Below are 16863 nucleotides of genomic sequence, written 5' to 3'. Positions count from 1 at the left end.
GTATTGGAAGTATGATGGAAGTATTGGAAGCATTTGGAAGTATGATGGAAGTATTACAGCTGTACGCTTTAAAGAAAGCTGCAGCTACTTTTCCTGAGCTGAAATGCAACAGAATGCAATCAAGGCAAAGCTTCAGAAAGCCCTCTGTACGCATTTACTCACCAGTGTATCAGAATTCAGGATCTGCCTCAGGAAATCCAGAAACGAAGACGCAAGTTCTCCGGGGTCCTTATTAAAGCTGCTCACTACTCGCTTCAATCCAGTGTTAAGAGCCCCACAGTGTTTTCTTAGAGAGCTATGTTTGTTTCAAAGAAAAAGGTTGTTAACCATCCCGTTTTTGACACAGCATATGAAAACAATATGATTAATAGATCTAAAGCACTTAAAACATAGGCAGTTTCAGAAACACAACTGAATGAACTTATATGTATTTCAATGTTTCAGTTAATTAAAAGGATGTCCTTGATTAATTAAACAGCATTTTAAAAATGTTTTAAATCCAAAACAAAAGCTTAGAAGAAACAATTCCTCCTCTCAAATATAGGAGGGAATACACCTTCTAAGATAATACCTTTTACGTCATATCAGACACTACCTGAAATAAAACAAGGATGCTTTGTTCAGAATTGTGGCTCAATTACATGCACATTAAAGCAAATCTGATGACTTAATGAAACCCATGTGATGAACTGACTAAGGTTTCTTTAATCAGCCAGCAGCCCTAATTAACATCTTCACAAAAGAATTTGTACTATACAAGAACACGGCCAGATCATTTTTTAAAAGGAATTTGCAAATTGAGTGTTTTATTATACAGTTAGCTTTGAACAATTATTTCCAAGGGAAAGAGAAGATTAACAGCACCAAAAAAATGCCACACTGGTATGCTTGCTGTTACCGTTGCCTGTGAAATTTAACATTACATTACATTACAATCTTCTGCTTTGTAAGGCCCACTGGGGGGGAAAGTGAGCTGAACTAAACATTTCTGCGGTGTGAGTATATTTGTGGAATGTACCTCTTCAGGTGATAGAATCCATAATCGTGCTCAGTAAGGAACATCATTGTCCTGATACAAGTCAGCAAACAGTTATAGCTGCTTTCAGCATTAGAAAATGTCTCCATCAGGCAGTCACAGATGGAAGCCATGAGTTCCTTGCTTGGCAACGAATTTGAAAGCTGCTCCAATTCAGAGACAGTGCTCTCCGTGGAACTGGGCAAGACCAATGCAATATCCTGCAAAGAGAAATCACAGTATTACAAAAGGCAGAAAGGCACACAGGCATCCCTTGGGGCCATGGCAAAAGCCACTTTAGAGCTTACACCAACCGAGTGGGGTTTTTTAAAAAGCAAAGTTTTACTATCACACACCACAGGACTTCACAGTTACAAAACTGTCCACAGCTGCAATGTCTGCCATGCAGAACAGGGAGTGCTGTTCACAACCTGCTAAGCCATGGGTAGGCAAACTAAGGCCCGGGGGCCGGATCCGGCCCAATCATCTTCTAAATCCAGCCCACGGACGGTCCAGGAATCAGCGTGTTTTTACATGAGTAGAATGTGTCCTTTTATTTAAAATGCATCTCTGGGTTATTTATGGGGCCTGCCTGATGTTTTTACATGAGTAGAATGTGTGCTTTTATTTAAAATGCATCTCTGGGTTATTTGTGGGGCATAGGAATTTGTTCAATTTCCCCAAAAAAAATATAATCCGGCCCCCCACAAGGTCTGAGGAACAGTAGACCGGCCCCCTGTTGAAAAAGTTTGCTGAACCCCGTTAAGCGAAAGATCTCTTGAGCACTACTTTCTGATTCCTGGCCAACCTTATTTAAAAGCATTTAGCTTTGCAAAGAAACATGAAGTGTCACTCAACAGCCATTTCATCAAGCTCTATAAAGCAGAACTTGAAACGGCCTGCTCTTGAGAGCAGCTACTAAAAGAATTGGGAATCTGAGGCCCTTTGGTGACAATGAACTCCCACCAGCCTCAGCGATAATAGATAGGGATGGTACTATATAGCTGTGCAAATATAGCCTGTATGCAATTAGTTTGAAAAAGGAGAGGTAGATTTATGGTAGGAGTTGATGGCAGCAACAATCCCTCTCTGCCAGAAACCAAACGGTTTCAAGGTTCTTCTTCCTGGCTCGGGAAATAGGTATGGCATAGTTTTATAAGACTTAGGAATGCAATTAAAGGAGGAGGGACTCAGTCTTGGTGCAACTCATGAATTCCTGAAAGAAGATTCAGCCTTGGTGCATTTTGTGAATTAATGAAGAACAGGTTTTTAATGAATACAGTTGTTCAGGGGTGTGACCAGAGAGAACCAATCGGAATGTGTATTGAGATTTGAAATGAGCGGAGATTTATATCTGGGAAACAAATGAAGTGTTTATACACACATACACACACCTTTTAGCTTACATTGGTTTTCCTCCATGTATATTTTTCTCCTTCCTTGAAGGCATGCTGGCTAGGTGTTCTGGGGAGATGGAGAGTAGGGACATCCTTTTCGTATTTTCTTGGACAAGCCTGTCTTGTTTGCTAAGGGGAGACTTGCACTCCTTCCAGGCCAGCCCCACCCCCACTGCCCGCATGCATGACAACATGTGCACAATCAATACAGAATGAAATTAAAGGGTTCTTTATAGATTTTCATTTTTAAATACCTGATCGCAGAGAGACTGCAAAATAGAAGCCAAGAACTCAGCACACTGCTGGTGAATAATGTTGTCCCCTGCAGCTCGCATTAAAGACAAAAGGTCTGGGAAAACTTCAGCATACTTCTCATCCCCTTTCACAGTTCCATTAATCAAGTGCAAAATAGCCAGTTTACAAGCTTTGTGTGAAGCCAGGGCATCGAGTAACGCAAGCAAGCGGGTAGTCTGGCCAGTGTACTGCTTCTCTTTGTCTTCTGGGTTGCTGAAGTGACACCAATGCTCTTATTAGAAAAGACAAATATATTGCATGCATGTTTATGACAAAACAAACTTCAAATCTGAAATTTCCATTAAAAGATTCATATACGTGTGTGCGTGTGTGTGTGTGTGTGTGTGTATTTATATATATAATACAATATCTATCTATCTATCTATCTATCTATCTATCTATCTATCTATCTATCTATCTTTCTTTCTGCATTTGTTGCAAATGAGCTTATTACCATTACAGTGGTACCTCAGGTTAGAGACGCTTCAGGTTACAAACTCCGCTAACCAGGAAGTGGTTGCTTCAGGTTAATAACTTTGCCCCATGATAAGAACGGAAATCGCCAGCAGCATAGCAGCAACAGGAGGCCCCATTAGCGAAAGCATGCCTCAGGTTAAGAACCGTTTAAGAACGGACCTCTGGAACTAATTAAGTTCTTAACCTGAGGTACCACTGTAATTTGATAGTTTTCAGGTTGTGGTCATTAATTAACTGTGTATCTAGTTGCCAGCAAAGATGAGATAACCACTACAGTTTTGACTTTGGTATCCCAAGTCAGTAAGCCTAACAAAGTACAGTCATACCTTGGGTTGAATGTGCTTCGGGTTGAGCGCGTTCGAGTTGTGCTCTGTGGCAACCCGGAAGTAATGGAGTGCGTTACTTCTGGGTTTCGCCACTCACGCATGCGCAGATGCTCAAAATGACATCATGTGCATGCGCGGAAGCAGCAAAACGCGACCCGCGCACACATAGATGCGCCATCGCAGCTTACGTTGCGTTCAGGATGCGTATGGGGATCCGGAACGGATCCCGTTCACATCCCGAGGTACCACTGTATTGAAAAGAAATGCTATGTTTCAGCCCTCTCCATGTGTGGAGGAATCTCTTATCACCAACTGTATGATGCCTACCTCTCCGTGTCACATTCATGCCATACATGCAGCAATTTACTGCAGCCCTCAGGTTTTCCCAGCTTGAGGAGCCATCACACAGCTCCATCCTTCAAGACCCATCACCATGCATGGAGAGAAACAGAAGGCCTAAATCCAAGGCAGCCACTGCCTATTCATGAATGAGATAGGAGAGGCATAGCCCATTTTCCAGCCTCAACATGCAAAGGTTCTACAGAAGCCTTCAACAAAACTCCCATCATCCTTAATCGGCACAGCTATGGTGAGAGTCATAGACCACAATTTCTGAAGGTCACCAGGTTAGCACTGCTACTTAAAGACCCTTAGGACAAAGTATAAAATCGTACCTTTGCAAATCTTCTACAAGCAGATCCAAAACAGTCCTCATAATAAGGAGAGCAGTTGGTGAAGCCAAGTCACACAACTGAACACAAATGCGTCTCAGCATGTGCTGAATAGGCAGGCAGGTGGAGCCAGAGAAGGACCGTACTATTTCTTGCAGCAATTTCGCTTGAACATGAAGATGCATGCTCCACAGTTTCCTAGTGTTGAGAGCCACCGATATGTCATGCGGTTCAATGACCTGTCAGAAAAGCAAAATTAACTCTATGAGAGTGCCAAAACGTAGAGTTCTTCTCCAACACCACATGCAAGGCACACTACCTGGTGCTTTTTAGGCAATCATGAAAACCCTTGTAGCCAATATATGTGCTCCAATATATAGAGTTACTGCCTCCCAGCTAAGGAGGCAATATCCCCACTCATCATCCAGCATCAAAAGGACAAATCCCCTCTATCAGCCCTTTCAATGAGATGGGGAGCCTGCATCTCTCCACATGTGGCTGGACTACGATTCCCATCATCCCTGACCATTCACTATGCTGGCTGGGGCTGATGGGAATCTAATGACACTGGAGGTCACCAAGTTGAGGGAGGTTGGTATACAATCCGTCAAATGGATAGATCCACTGCACAACTCTTTTTCAGTCCATTGTTACCTACCTATCCTCTTCACCAGTCTTTTAATTTTCCTGCCTTTTACAAATAATTGATAGTTTTTACATACCTGAGTGGTTTGCATGGGAAGCGGCAGAGGCAGCAACTCAGAAAGCAGTATAAGACCAGAGAAAAACCCTTCAGGAATTCTCAGAACAGAAGTGAGGACCTCTTTTAGCATGAGCGACCAAGTGTTATTGGCCAGAGTTTCCTCCGAGATGGTTAGCTTCTCATTAACCCCCTGGGTAAAAGTCAACAAAATGTCGACAATGTCATTCTGGATTTTTTGTTCATCGCTGTCTAAACGTCCCGAGAGGGGAATAGAGCACAGGAGCATGTGTAAAGAAATAAGTGCAGAAGGAATGCGCATATCTTTGAACTCAAAGGACCCTCCACGCAGCAGTTCGGTCAACATGGTCTTCAAGAGGGTAAGGGTGCACCGGGCCATGGAAATCGTAGTGACTCTGTGGAGGGTAGTCCCCATGTTGACATGGAGTCTCCAGGGCTGAATAAGGATGCTGTTTAGCTTTTGCAGAACACGAATAAAAGTGTCCATTCCTTCAGAAGAGAACATCTGTATGACTGCAAGGTTCCATTTCAGGTCCTTCTGCTGACCTTTAGGAGGAAATGGGGAATGGAGGAGGGGAGGAAAGAGAAAAACCATGTTGTGCCTTGATCTGTCATTAGGAAAATATAGATCAGGTGAAATGATTCCTTTTCATGAGACTTCTGTCCATGACCAAGAATATACATTACATGACACCAAATTTATCATGGGGCACAGAATCCTTACATTTTACTCTTAACTTTCCCATCCAAAAATTCTACATGCTCTGTTAGCAACAGAAAATGGTCCAAAGAAACAATTTACTTCAATATGGCTATAGGAGGTGGTGATTAAATCTGATGTACTCTTATAAAGGAAATGGAACCATGTTAAAAGCAAGTATTATACCTTCAACAGGTGGTGGAGGGCATGCAATATGGCACAGGACACGAAGTGCAGTAGGAAGACCAACTCCTTCCTGGGTCATCAAGCTATCAATATTCTTTAAAATAAAATTTGAAAAATAAGACTCATGTTATTAAAGATCAATATTCAACAAAAATAGGTGCAGTAGAGAACTTGCTTCTGAGCAACAAACGGTAGGCTGACTTCAAACTTGAGTGTTAGGGCCATTAGGTTTTTTTACTAGAATCTCTTTAATCTATTGACTTATACAACATGGAACTTTTTTTTTAACATTTAAAGAATAACTAATCTAGGCTAAATTATTCTGATTGTGTACTCTTTTGCTTAGGAATGTTAAGTACCATCTTGTTGCATCAGACCAATGTCTGTCTTTGGTCCAATCTACTTGCCAGTATTTAGGGGTTCATCAGAAGTGGGGCACTGGTCTACAAAACTTCTTCCCACCCTTTCTATATGAGGCATCCAAGTAAAAGTAACACAAGGATTGAAAATTCTAATGGAAGGTCACCACAAAACACACAACACCTTAGAGCCAAACTAGATAATTACACAGATGTTTTAAGTAAATACCAACCAGGAAGGAAGCAATCTTGATTGGAGCCATGATGGAGAAGTGGAGCTATACTCTCTTTCCACAGCTGTAGTTCCAATCCAGTGGAAATCCCAATGTGAATAAAAGCCAGCTAATAACTTGATTTTCCCCCTCCCCATGGCTGCTATTTACTTTTAAAAAACTGTATTGAATTAGCAGTTCCATTAATAAGGTCACATCAAGTTTTGCTCTTCAAAAAGGGCTATTAGAAACAGAGAACCAACAATTCCTTCTTGAAATCCATTGACTACTTTTTAAAAAATGTTATTATGAGGATTGTACTAAAAACACCGTGCAAAATGGTCCAATATAGAATGTACTTGTAACAAAACATTTCTGGATAAAGGAGTACCAAGCAAACTTTATGATAACCCTATGCCATCAGAACTGTGAAAACACAGAATTTTGCCTCCTGTATATACAATTGCAAGAGATCAACAAATGAAATAGCTAGGGAGTGGATTTTTAAGAAAATGCATGCATTGAGAATGGTTTTTACTAACCTGCTTAATGTATTCAATGAGATTTGGGATGCAATTAATTTCAAACCGAAGTGTTTTCAAGGGTTCCAGCCATTTGCCAAGTTCTAAAACAAACAAGGCAACTTGAACAATGTTGCATTATGTAAAATGATGCATTGCAAAAATATGACAAGCATTAGAGCTACAGGCCTTTGTATATAAATCAACTTTTAATACAACATTAAAACTGCTTTAATTCAAAGAATAAAGACTCAATGCATACATATGAGCCAAATTTTGATTTGGTCTGAAATTATTCTTTATTATACCACATTTCAATTGATTTCTTCAGCTGAAAGCACCAAGAACACTGCTGAAGATCTATTTCTATAGGTCCAGGGATGTCTTTATCAAAAGTTAGCTTATTTGCAATAAAACAATCAAAAAGGTTCACTTCCATTCAGCAGTGGGGGGAAATCAGTATGACTTGGTCTGCTATCCTATGTGGGAATAAATCCCTATGATTTCAATTCAACTTACTGCAACGTATGTGGTTGCAGCTTTATGAGTCTTACAAGGATTTTGAAAATGTTTTAATATTGGATTCGATGCCATAAAAAGTATCTGAACCATGAGAATCTATTTGTTCCAAAAGGCAATTTTGCCCAGCATAATTCAAACATTTGATCTCTTGAATATTCAATATTAAACCCCATCTTAGCTACAAAGGCATCCTGTGTGCATATTCTGAAATGAAAGTTTTTTCCTCAGCTCAGAATAACTTGAATTTCTTAGTCTTTATTGTATGCAAGCCAAGACCATCTTGTCTCTCAAAAACAAAAACAGACTGAAAATTCAATGGAAGTACTGGCAGGAGGAAAACCAAAACAAAGCTTTAAAAACAGAATCGGCACAGCATTTTAAAACAGCACAATTCATGATAAAAATCAAGATTCTAATAAAGGTACACTTTTGTAATGTTGCCTTTATCACCAGGCTAAAAGCAGGTCATGAAGGAGTGAGGCACACCTGTTGAGAGGTCTTTACAAATCTTCAGCACTATAGCCAAAAAGGCTCTCTCTCCTACCTCTTATTTGCCTTGTTTCAGATGCAGGACTGAAGGAGATCCCTTGAAGTGGAATGAAGGTCCCAGGCAGGATAACATGGGCCGGTGGGGTTCCCTAGATATTCTGACCCAAGGCTGCTTGGGACTTTAAAAAGCCATGTATAGTAAAACCGTGCAATGTAAAAGCCTGCACACAAAGGGGTCTCCTTTCATCAGTCATTGTCTTGAAGTGGGCATGACAAGATTACAACAGCTCCAATTTGAGAAACACACTTACAATGGAAGCTCTCAGGTCATCATCAGTGTCCAGTGACTTTTTTTAGTTTGTTCTTTGAACAGGAGCACCCTACGTTGCTTCCTTAGAAGATTTCAAACACTGAATATTTTCCTGCAGTTACTGAATGACTCCCACCAATGAACAGTACGCTACACAAACAAGAGAACTTTCTGTGCTTCAAAGCCTCTTTGATACTAGCAAAAAAGCTACACAGTTTTTCAATGAGCCTTTCTAGTAATCTGTATTTACCAAAGGAATCTCATTACTTGCATTATCAAAAACCAGAAGGTCAGGAGAGCCTTAGCAGACTCCAAAAAGATTTCTCCTAAACTGCTTCCAGCAACTGCCCCATTAACAGCACATACTGTACCTTGTAGTTTGGTGTTATTTTCATCAGCTTTGCAAAGCTTCAACAGGGGTGCTGAATACTGCTCAAGCATTTGGACATCACTGGAGGACTGAACCACCAGCAGAATAAGGATGCAAGCATAATTATAGGCAACTGACTTCTTTGACTTGGAATCGCTGAAACAGATTTTTCTGAAAATTATGACATACTTCACATTTGAATCCTTACACATATACTTACAGAATACTATTCAAATTTTCATTTACAAAACGATTATTTTGTATGGAGAATAAAAAAGTTCATACTACAAGTAGGAGTTTGCAAATGATTGGCATGCGATTGATTGACTCAGCCTTTTCTCCTAGTTTCTCCACTTAGTTTCTCATAATCTTTTCAGAACTCAAAACAGAAAAGTCAATTATATTGATCAGAATCAAGCAGTAACCTACAGGAGGGATAAAGAACGGCTCTGATTTCAAATGCATACAAGCCATGCCACAGGCAAACATTCACCTCCTTAGCACAAGCTAAAGTTGTGTATGCCACTTTGAGCTGCAAACCCCACTCTTTCGATTGTGACTTTAACTCCAGCATCTAAGATATGTTTATCTAAATTATGCTCTTGATCTGTGTAGCCAGTTTCAGACAAGCATGAAATGCTCTCAAAACAACATGAAGGAATCAGAAAACAGCCGTGCAGCTTACACTTCCTGTTCCACCACATTTCTGTCACGTGCAACATAGAACTTCTGTGCAGATAACCTGCAAATCTCCACACTGGTGGACATGCAAAAGATCAATCTTACAGGACATTAAGATGAGGAGGAAGCACAACGTGCTCGCTGCTCCCTTTGTTCCTTGGTTTTAAAATGTTTGGCTTTGCTTTTAGCTATTCTTTCATGTCATCCACGGTGTTTTTGTGTTGTTTTTTTCAGAGGACGTAGCACAGCTTCATATGCTGCAGAGCTAATATTTTCAGACCTAGTTATCCTGAGCCCACCCATTTAAAAGCAGGGATTGGAGAGTGGGGGTGAGAAATCTGTTTAGACATCTCAAGGATTTCCTGTCCGCCCAGCAGCAATCAGAGCCAAATCACCAAGCATTGACTGGGATGAAGAGGTTGCTAACTCATGGGCCAGCCCATACGTATCCTCAGACTATGCTGAGGAATGAGCATGTACCACCCCAGAACAAGGAAAGCCTGGTTCACTTCTTTAAAGGAAAGGCTTCGTAAAAGGAGAAAAGTGAGGAGGGTAAGAAGTTGGATTCTGTACTGCAGCCAAGTTCCATAACAAGGAACAACCCCAAATTAAAAGTTTGTGAAACCCACATCAACCTGCAAACATCCATTTAAAAGCATAAAACCTAAAGCAAGGTTAAAAAAATAGGATAATTACCCTAATGCTTCTTTGGAATAGAACTCCATTAATGTAATAAGACTCTGGAGATTCTTCTCAAGGCTGAAGACATGGGCAACAGCAGCTCTTCCCACAGGGTTAAAAGTGATCAGGTAAAGGTTATGAAGCGTTCCCAGGAGATCTGAATGGTCAGTTTCATCAGTGGCTGTGCAGCGCTGGAAATGGCAGAATAGTTCTGAAATGCACTGCAGCGTCTGTGTTGAATGAAGAAGCCATGGGGGAAAGGCTTCATCGCTTGCCCCATCAGTCTGGAGACCTTCCTCTTGATCAGGGTCAGAGAAATGGCAAAAGGCTCGAACCAGCAGGTTTGTGGCTTCATACTCAGAGAGGAAGAAAAGGAGGCCCTTCTGGGACTGTGCCAAAAACCTCAGTATATCCCTGGTAGACTGCAGCACCCCAGGGTGCACATTGGTTATTGGATTGGATAACAGCAACGTGACAGATTCCAAGAAATTGTGGTTATGAAGGTACCTGGAAATATGTAAGAAGCAGCATGCTCAATTCCACTTCAAAATATAGCACATTGGCAGAATTTTTTATTACTACTTTCAATGCAATGGTACGTGAAATAGCTGCAGAAGTGTACAAATGTGGGTGGGATTCAATAAAGTTTTACTCAGAACAGACCCAGTGGAATTAATGAACACTGCAATAGAACCTGAGAAATTGTGATGTGCCCACAAGCACTCACTAATCTTCAAACGTGAGCAGGAATTTGAATCCAGATCTTCTCAGTTCAAGTCTGACACTGTTCTCCACCACCTCACAGACTTAAAAGGATTAGAGTAAAGAGACTTGATGCAGACAGTGGAGGAGTTCTGTTTAGTTATGAGATGGCATGACAGAAGACACAGGGTGGGAAAGGGGAAAAAGAGACAACAGTCTAGGCTGGAACATCTCCCAACATTGAAAGACCCTGATTAAGCAGCACACATGACATGCATGACAAGTACTCATGTCAACAACCAAGTGGCAGAAAGCAAACAAACAGGTATCCCTTTGAAACATATAAAAAAACTAAGGCCACTCACCTAAAGAGCACTGGGAAAGGGTCGTCCCTTTCTGGTGGCCCTGTAATACGTGCTGTTGTTGGGAAAGATTTCACCGGTGGCTGGATCATAGTGTGAGGGGCAGTCTCCATCAAATGCAAGATCTCATCCAAAAGGTTAATGAGTTTCTCCACTTCTCCTTCACTCATACTGGAGGACTCCAGAAGGCTGTCCATATCCATTGGAGTGTCCACATCATTTTCATATTCCTGGTTCCCCCTTTCGAGTCCAGTGTCCGTATCCTGCTCAGGCTCAGTGTGATTAGGAAGAGATGGAGGATATTCCGCTAACTGGTCAGCAAACTTTTTGACCTCGGACAAAACCTCGTAGAAGTGGCATTTCTGCAGAATTGCAGAGCAGGCAGTGACGACCCTTACTGTCTGATCCAGCAGGATGAGCTCCAGTAGTCTCTGGTAACCACTTTTTTCATGCACCTCTGAGCCGCTCCTCAAAAATGCCTCCATTCCTTCAGTCATGCTTACAACGCTATCCAAAGCTTTGAAAGCATTTAGTTTAAGAGAAGAAGAGACATGATCCGCAAACAGCAGTTCAAATAGAGAATTAATTACTCCTGCTTGCAACAGGCCCGTTATCCCCCGAGTTCCACATTCTGCCAGTGAGGAGACAAGTTTTGTCCCAGCTTTAAGCTGACGGACATTCAAAGCGATCGGCTGTCTCAGGGCTACCTGTAGGTTTAATGACTGCATTGTCCAGTCAACCAACTGGCTTATATAATCCTGATTCGGGTCCTTTAACTGCAAGTAGCTTAGCCCTTTGACTATTAAACTTGGAATTTCTTCCAGAGCAGTGACCCACTTTGCACCCCTCTCCTCCTGATATAATTCTAGGAGTTCGGTCAATTTAGTAGAGGTCTCAACTGCCCCTGAATTTTCCTTGTCTGGATCTGTATCTTTCATCTTAGCAACTTCGGTTTCAAAAGTTGTCTTGTAGGGACAGCTAAAGTACAGAAGAGGCCCAAGTTCCCTATCAAAAGGATCATAGGTCACAGGTGGCACTCTGGCTAGATCCTCAGCAGTGTACTCAATGTCAAAGCTCGGGTACTTAAACGTCTCACGTTCCAAGTCAGCAATTCCATCTTCATCACTTGAAATCTGCTCATAACCATCATCCCCTGAAAAGAAGAGTTTTAAAATTACCTTGTTGAATTCATTGAACCAAAATAAGCAACAAATTACACCCATCCATTAATTACAGCTTTGAAAAATAAACCATCTTCTCCCCTTTTGCTCATAGACATGGGAAACCCAGCAGCTAAAACATTTGCAGGATGCTTTGCCAACCCATCAGCTACACACTCACACACAGGACCAAAAGGTATCAACTAACAGGAGAAATATATAATTGCACCATATAATTAGATTATCTCCACAAGGAGAATTCTTAACCTTGGTTTTTATTTATTTCAGAACCACCGTCTATCTCGTAAGATCTTGAAGTGGTGAATACCACAATACAGCCAGACTAAAATACAAGGAAACCACTCAATCCAGTCTGCAGCAACATTCAAACCACCATATCCAGCTTGCAGACCTCACTCAAAGGACTGTATGAAAAGATTATTTGTTAGTCATTTCAAACAAAAAAAGTATTAAAGCAACTTAAGATAAAATATGAATAATTTAAATCAATTAAAAGTCAAACTGAAAAACAATGTACAATACAAAACTCTTAAAATGCTCATCCAAGGACTAGCCCTACTGTACCCCACTAAAAGATGAGCAGCACAACAGAGACTAACTGAAGTCTAGCAAACAGAAGCATCTATCACCCAAAAGCTGATGATACCAGGAAAGTTTCCCTAGGGAGAGTATTTCAAAAAGGGGGCCCACCACTGAAAAACTCTCCTCTTGTGTAACCACCCTCTGCACCTCCCTCATATGGAGAAGTATTTAAATTGATGTCTAAAACTCATGAGTAAAGGAGGGAGTCATATCTCTTAATGAAGGGGAGTTCCACAATCAGGGCACCACCACTGAGAAGGTTCTCTCTCGTGTCACTGTATGTCAGACCATGCCCATCAACACAGGACCACAAACATTTTAAAAAATGACTCACAACTGCAGTTATAGCACAAATAATATTTTGACAGAAAAGGTAGAAAACCTATACGCCACAAAACCTTCAAAATCTCTTCCCTAGTGTCCTCTGAAGTGCTTGGCTTCCCAAAAAAATACTACATATATTCCACTGTCTCAGGACCAGATCACACACACATACCACTTATCATTATTAGCTTCTAGAGACAACTAGTGTGAACTGACTGACTCAGGTTAAGTAACACAGAACGTTTGCATGCCCCACAGTCAAATCAAACAATGGGTGATTTTACTCAAGGTAAACCAACTGAAATTAACGAATATGACATTAGGTGCATTAATTTCAACAGATCTGTTATCAATAAAGCTTGAACACTTCTCAATATTTTTCATTAGGGACAGTTCACACATTCAGCTGAAAATCAACTGTTCTGTGATGAAGTGATGAAAGAACACATATGCAAGCGCAACTCAGTCCTCAGCAGTTTCTGTATTTGCCTACCTTCACCCTCCTCCTCTTCTTCAACATCCTCTTCTTCTTCTTCATCCTCCTCCTCCTCCTCTTCATCCTCTTCTTCATCTTCTGGAATACTCTCTACTGTCTGACCATCGTCATCCTCTTCATCTTCCTCCTCCTCCTCAACATCCACCCCCTCTTCATCATCCACTTCTTCGGGCTGGTCTTCTTCCACTTCTGCTTCATCAGAATATGGACCCTCCTGGTGAACGGATGTCCGATCAGGAGAAATGGGCTCAAAGTAATCCTCTCTGTGATCAACATCGTCATCTTTCTCCCCAACCACTGGAAAGATTGGAATCCACAGCAAAATTAATTTAAACAACTGCCATTTTCAAAAAGAAAGAGAAAGCAGACAACAACGAAAGCTAGACAACTAATACCCATAGTGTAATTTAATGTTCTGCTAAGAGAATTCTGTGTGTTTTCCATACAATTTACATCCTCAAGCTAGGACGCTAATAAACTGCTGCTTTGGTTTTGTAGTTTTAAGGCAAGGTTAGCCTCCATGGCTGGCGTGCCCTGGTCCATGGGGTAACGAAGAGTCGGACATGACTAAATGACTAAACAACAACAAAGAGCCTCCATAGACCAATACAGATGTTTTCCAATTCTCCCGTATGGAGCAGCCTAATAGATGCATCATATCTCCTGTCACAACTGCCACTTCCCAGTGGTGAATTCAGTTGCAGCTGGAAAATATACCTACTTCTAGAAAAACAGCAACACTTTCTCCTCACTTAAATTATGCATGCATGAGGACACAAGTGAGAAAGAAATGGAAAGAAAGTTACATTCCAAAATACCTGATACGGGCATTGGCTCATCTTCATCATCATCAGGAGGAGGGGGGCCTGGTGGAGTTCTTGGGCCTCTAGGCTGTGGTCGTGGAGGACTGCCATTAAACTGATCCTCTTTCTCTCCATCAGCTGTAAAAAAAAGGCATATAAATGAGCTTATAAATAAAGATAAATAAATTCATGGGAAGCCTGTGGCATCACTTGGGAAGTTGCTGAAAATGAACCACTCAGTAAAAACACTGTAATGGTGCATGCATTAACTTACAGATCACAGACAAAAACTTCAGCTGAAAGAAGTAATGAGACACAAACATTTTAGACGGAGATGATTTAACTTCTATGGGGGGGATCACTTACTTCTATTTACATTTCTTTTAAAAGAAAAAAAGAATTTTAGCTGGATTAGTTTTGGAATGCTTACCAGGTTTAGGAGTTCTTTTCAAAGCTGCTTGTTGCTGAGGAGGGGGTGGTGGCGGAGGCGGCGGAGGGGGAGAGTCCCTATCATGGCTTATTACTCTGTCAACAGAGCCATATATTGCAAGCGTCAAGCAGTTGTACCAGCCTCTCAGAACTAATCCGTCAGTGTTGACCTGGATTTTAAAGGAGGAGAGAGAACATAAAAGAAACAAAGATAAACCATTAACTTGCTGCACCTACACTACAGGCTCAGTACCAGTATATATTTGCAATGAAATATAGTTCCAGCTATGCCATTGTTAGATTTCACTTACATGTTACAGTAGGATTTAAATGAACTTTGCAAATACATGAGGCACAGACTCCTGTAATAGTTTTGAAAGCCTCAGCTTTTTTTTATATAAAAAAGACAGGTGAGCTGTGATGTGAGGGGCATGGGCTGGGCAGAGGGATGTGACTTGATGAGAGTCCCATGGGTTGGAGAAGGTCACCTTCTGCTTGTGAGCCAGAGGTTCTCCACGGCTGGCCTACATGCACAAGTTCTCTAACACACACACACGTGAGACAGCATCTGGCTGTATAATGCTGGCCCCCCTACCATGTGCACTTGGCCCACTCAGACCAAATGTTTCTAATGGGCTTCAGATGGCCTGCACTGCATCACACAATCGACTAAAGCTAATCGTGTCTCCCCCAGAGCATTTCTTAGATGACACTTTGTTTTTAATAAAGAGTGGGAACCAGGTGAGCACCTCTGGGGAAGGGCATTCAAAATGTGGTCCTCCAAGACTGAGAAGGCACTTGCTCTGCTCACCACCTCCTTATTTCAAATGATTGTGGGACTCTGATGAGGAGACTCTGATGAAGATCAAAGGATTGAGGCAGGCTCATGAGGTAGATGGCAGTCCTTCAGATAGGTAACAACCAGCACTCTGAACTGCTCTTGGAAACAGACTAGCCACTGGTATGCATGTTTAAGAACTGTTGAGAGATGCTATCTATAGTTGGCCCTAGTGAAAAACCTAGCAACTATGTTTTGCACTAATGAAACTTTCTGAGAAGACTTCAAAAGTACCCCAAGAACATCCCAACGCAGCCCAGTGTAGAGGTTACCAGCCTCTCTCTGTACAGTTGTCACTAGAAGGGTCAATCTCAGAATTTACAAGTGATCATTACCTTGGCATTAGGTCTGAAAATTATTGAAGAGTTCTCATCATACTCCAGGCTGTTAAAACAGAAATATGTGTTAAAGGTCAAAGAAACTGCACCAACATCTTTTACAACCAGATTCACAATGGTACTTTTTTCAATCAGTATCTAATGAGAATGACAATTACCTATTTTTATATTTAGTAGTAGAACAGAGAAACTCAAAGCCTACATTTCCATTTACTTCAACTGCTTTCTTCATAAACAAGACACAAGGAAACTAGTAGCCAGGCTTACACAGCTTGCCTTAGCCCTGGTTAAGTCTTACAATGGCACCAAGATTATGAAAGAATTGCTTACCTTCCTAGCCTGTCAAATACAGGGGCACTTGGTTTGCTGACATTGTTGAAAAACAGGTCTAACTGAAATGTGTGAGGAGATGTTTCACTGAGAAGAAAGCCAAAGTGTAAAAAATTATTTTACAGAACCACAATAAACAAGATAATCGAGACTTAAAATACCAATTATCATATAGCCACAATCTGCAAGAAGTAAAGAAGTGGGGAGCTTTTTAATAGTATTCAACTATAAAATTAATAAACCACAACTCAAGGGGAGGTGGAGAAGGGTAATGAGGAAGCACACAGCTCATTCTCAATCCAATAGTTTACAGTTTATCATGACATCTCATCAGGCCATTATCTAATAAACCTAGCATTGTTGTATCCAAAGGTAAATCATACATTGTTATACATTTATTTTTTCCCCACTATCTTAACCATCACCTTTGTAATTTTAGGCAAGCTCATCACTTATGTAAGAGGCCTGCAGATCTGTGACTGCACCTCCACCACACATGTGCTATTTGACACTGCACAGATTTGATAAATGATCATAAATGCTTGC

General features: G+C 41.1%; 1 protein-coding gene across 2 annotated transcripts in view; it reads right to left on the bottom strand.

Annotated features, from left to right (window-relative positions):
* VIRMA (vir like m6A methyltransferase associated) overlaps nucleotides 1–16863 on the bottom strand; it is a 29848-nt gene that overhangs the window by 8345 nt on the left and 4640 nt on the right. The window contains exons 3-17 of one of the 2 annotated variants that reach the window (XM_028736490.2): nucleotides 16318–16404; nucleotides 15985–16033; nucleotides 14813–14981; nucleotides 14398–14520; nucleotides 13577–13876; nucleotides 11000–12149; nucleotides 9948–10439; nucleotides 8572–8741; nucleotides 6901–6983; nucleotides 5788–5881; nucleotides 4903–5447; nucleotides 4184–4419; nucleotides 2667–2919; nucleotides 1019–1236; nucleotides 163–295 (exon numbers count right to left, since the gene is read on the bottom strand). In XM_028736490.2, the coding sequence (XP_028592323.2) occupies nucleotides 163–295; nucleotides 1019–1236; nucleotides 2667–2919; nucleotides 4184–4419; nucleotides 4903–5447; nucleotides 5788–5881; nucleotides 6901–6983; nucleotides 8572–8741; nucleotides 9948–10439; nucleotides 11000–12149; nucleotides 13577–13876; nucleotides 14398–14520; nucleotides 14813–14981; nucleotides 15985–16033; nucleotides 16318–16404 (4102 nt within the window). The remainder of the gene's footprint in view (nucleotides 1–162; nucleotides 296–1018; nucleotides 1237–2666; nucleotides 2920–4183; nucleotides 4420–4902; nucleotides 5448–5787; nucleotides 5882–6900; nucleotides 6984–8571; nucleotides 8742–9947; nucleotides 10440–10999; nucleotides 12150–13576; nucleotides 13877–14397; nucleotides 14521–14812; nucleotides 14982–15984; nucleotides 16034–16317; nucleotides 16405–16863) is intronic. The other variant, XM_028736491.2, reaches the window with a different exon arrangement.

The sequence above is a fragment of the Podarcis muralis genome, chromosome 8 (genome assembly GCF_964188315.1).
Source record: "Podarcis muralis chromosome 8, rPodMur119.hap1.1, whole genome shotgun sequence".
NCBI lineage: Eukaryota > Metazoa > Chordata > Lepidosauria > Squamata > Lacertidae > Podarcis > Podarcis muralis.
This window is presented reverse-complemented; position numbering and strand designations above follow the sequence as displayed.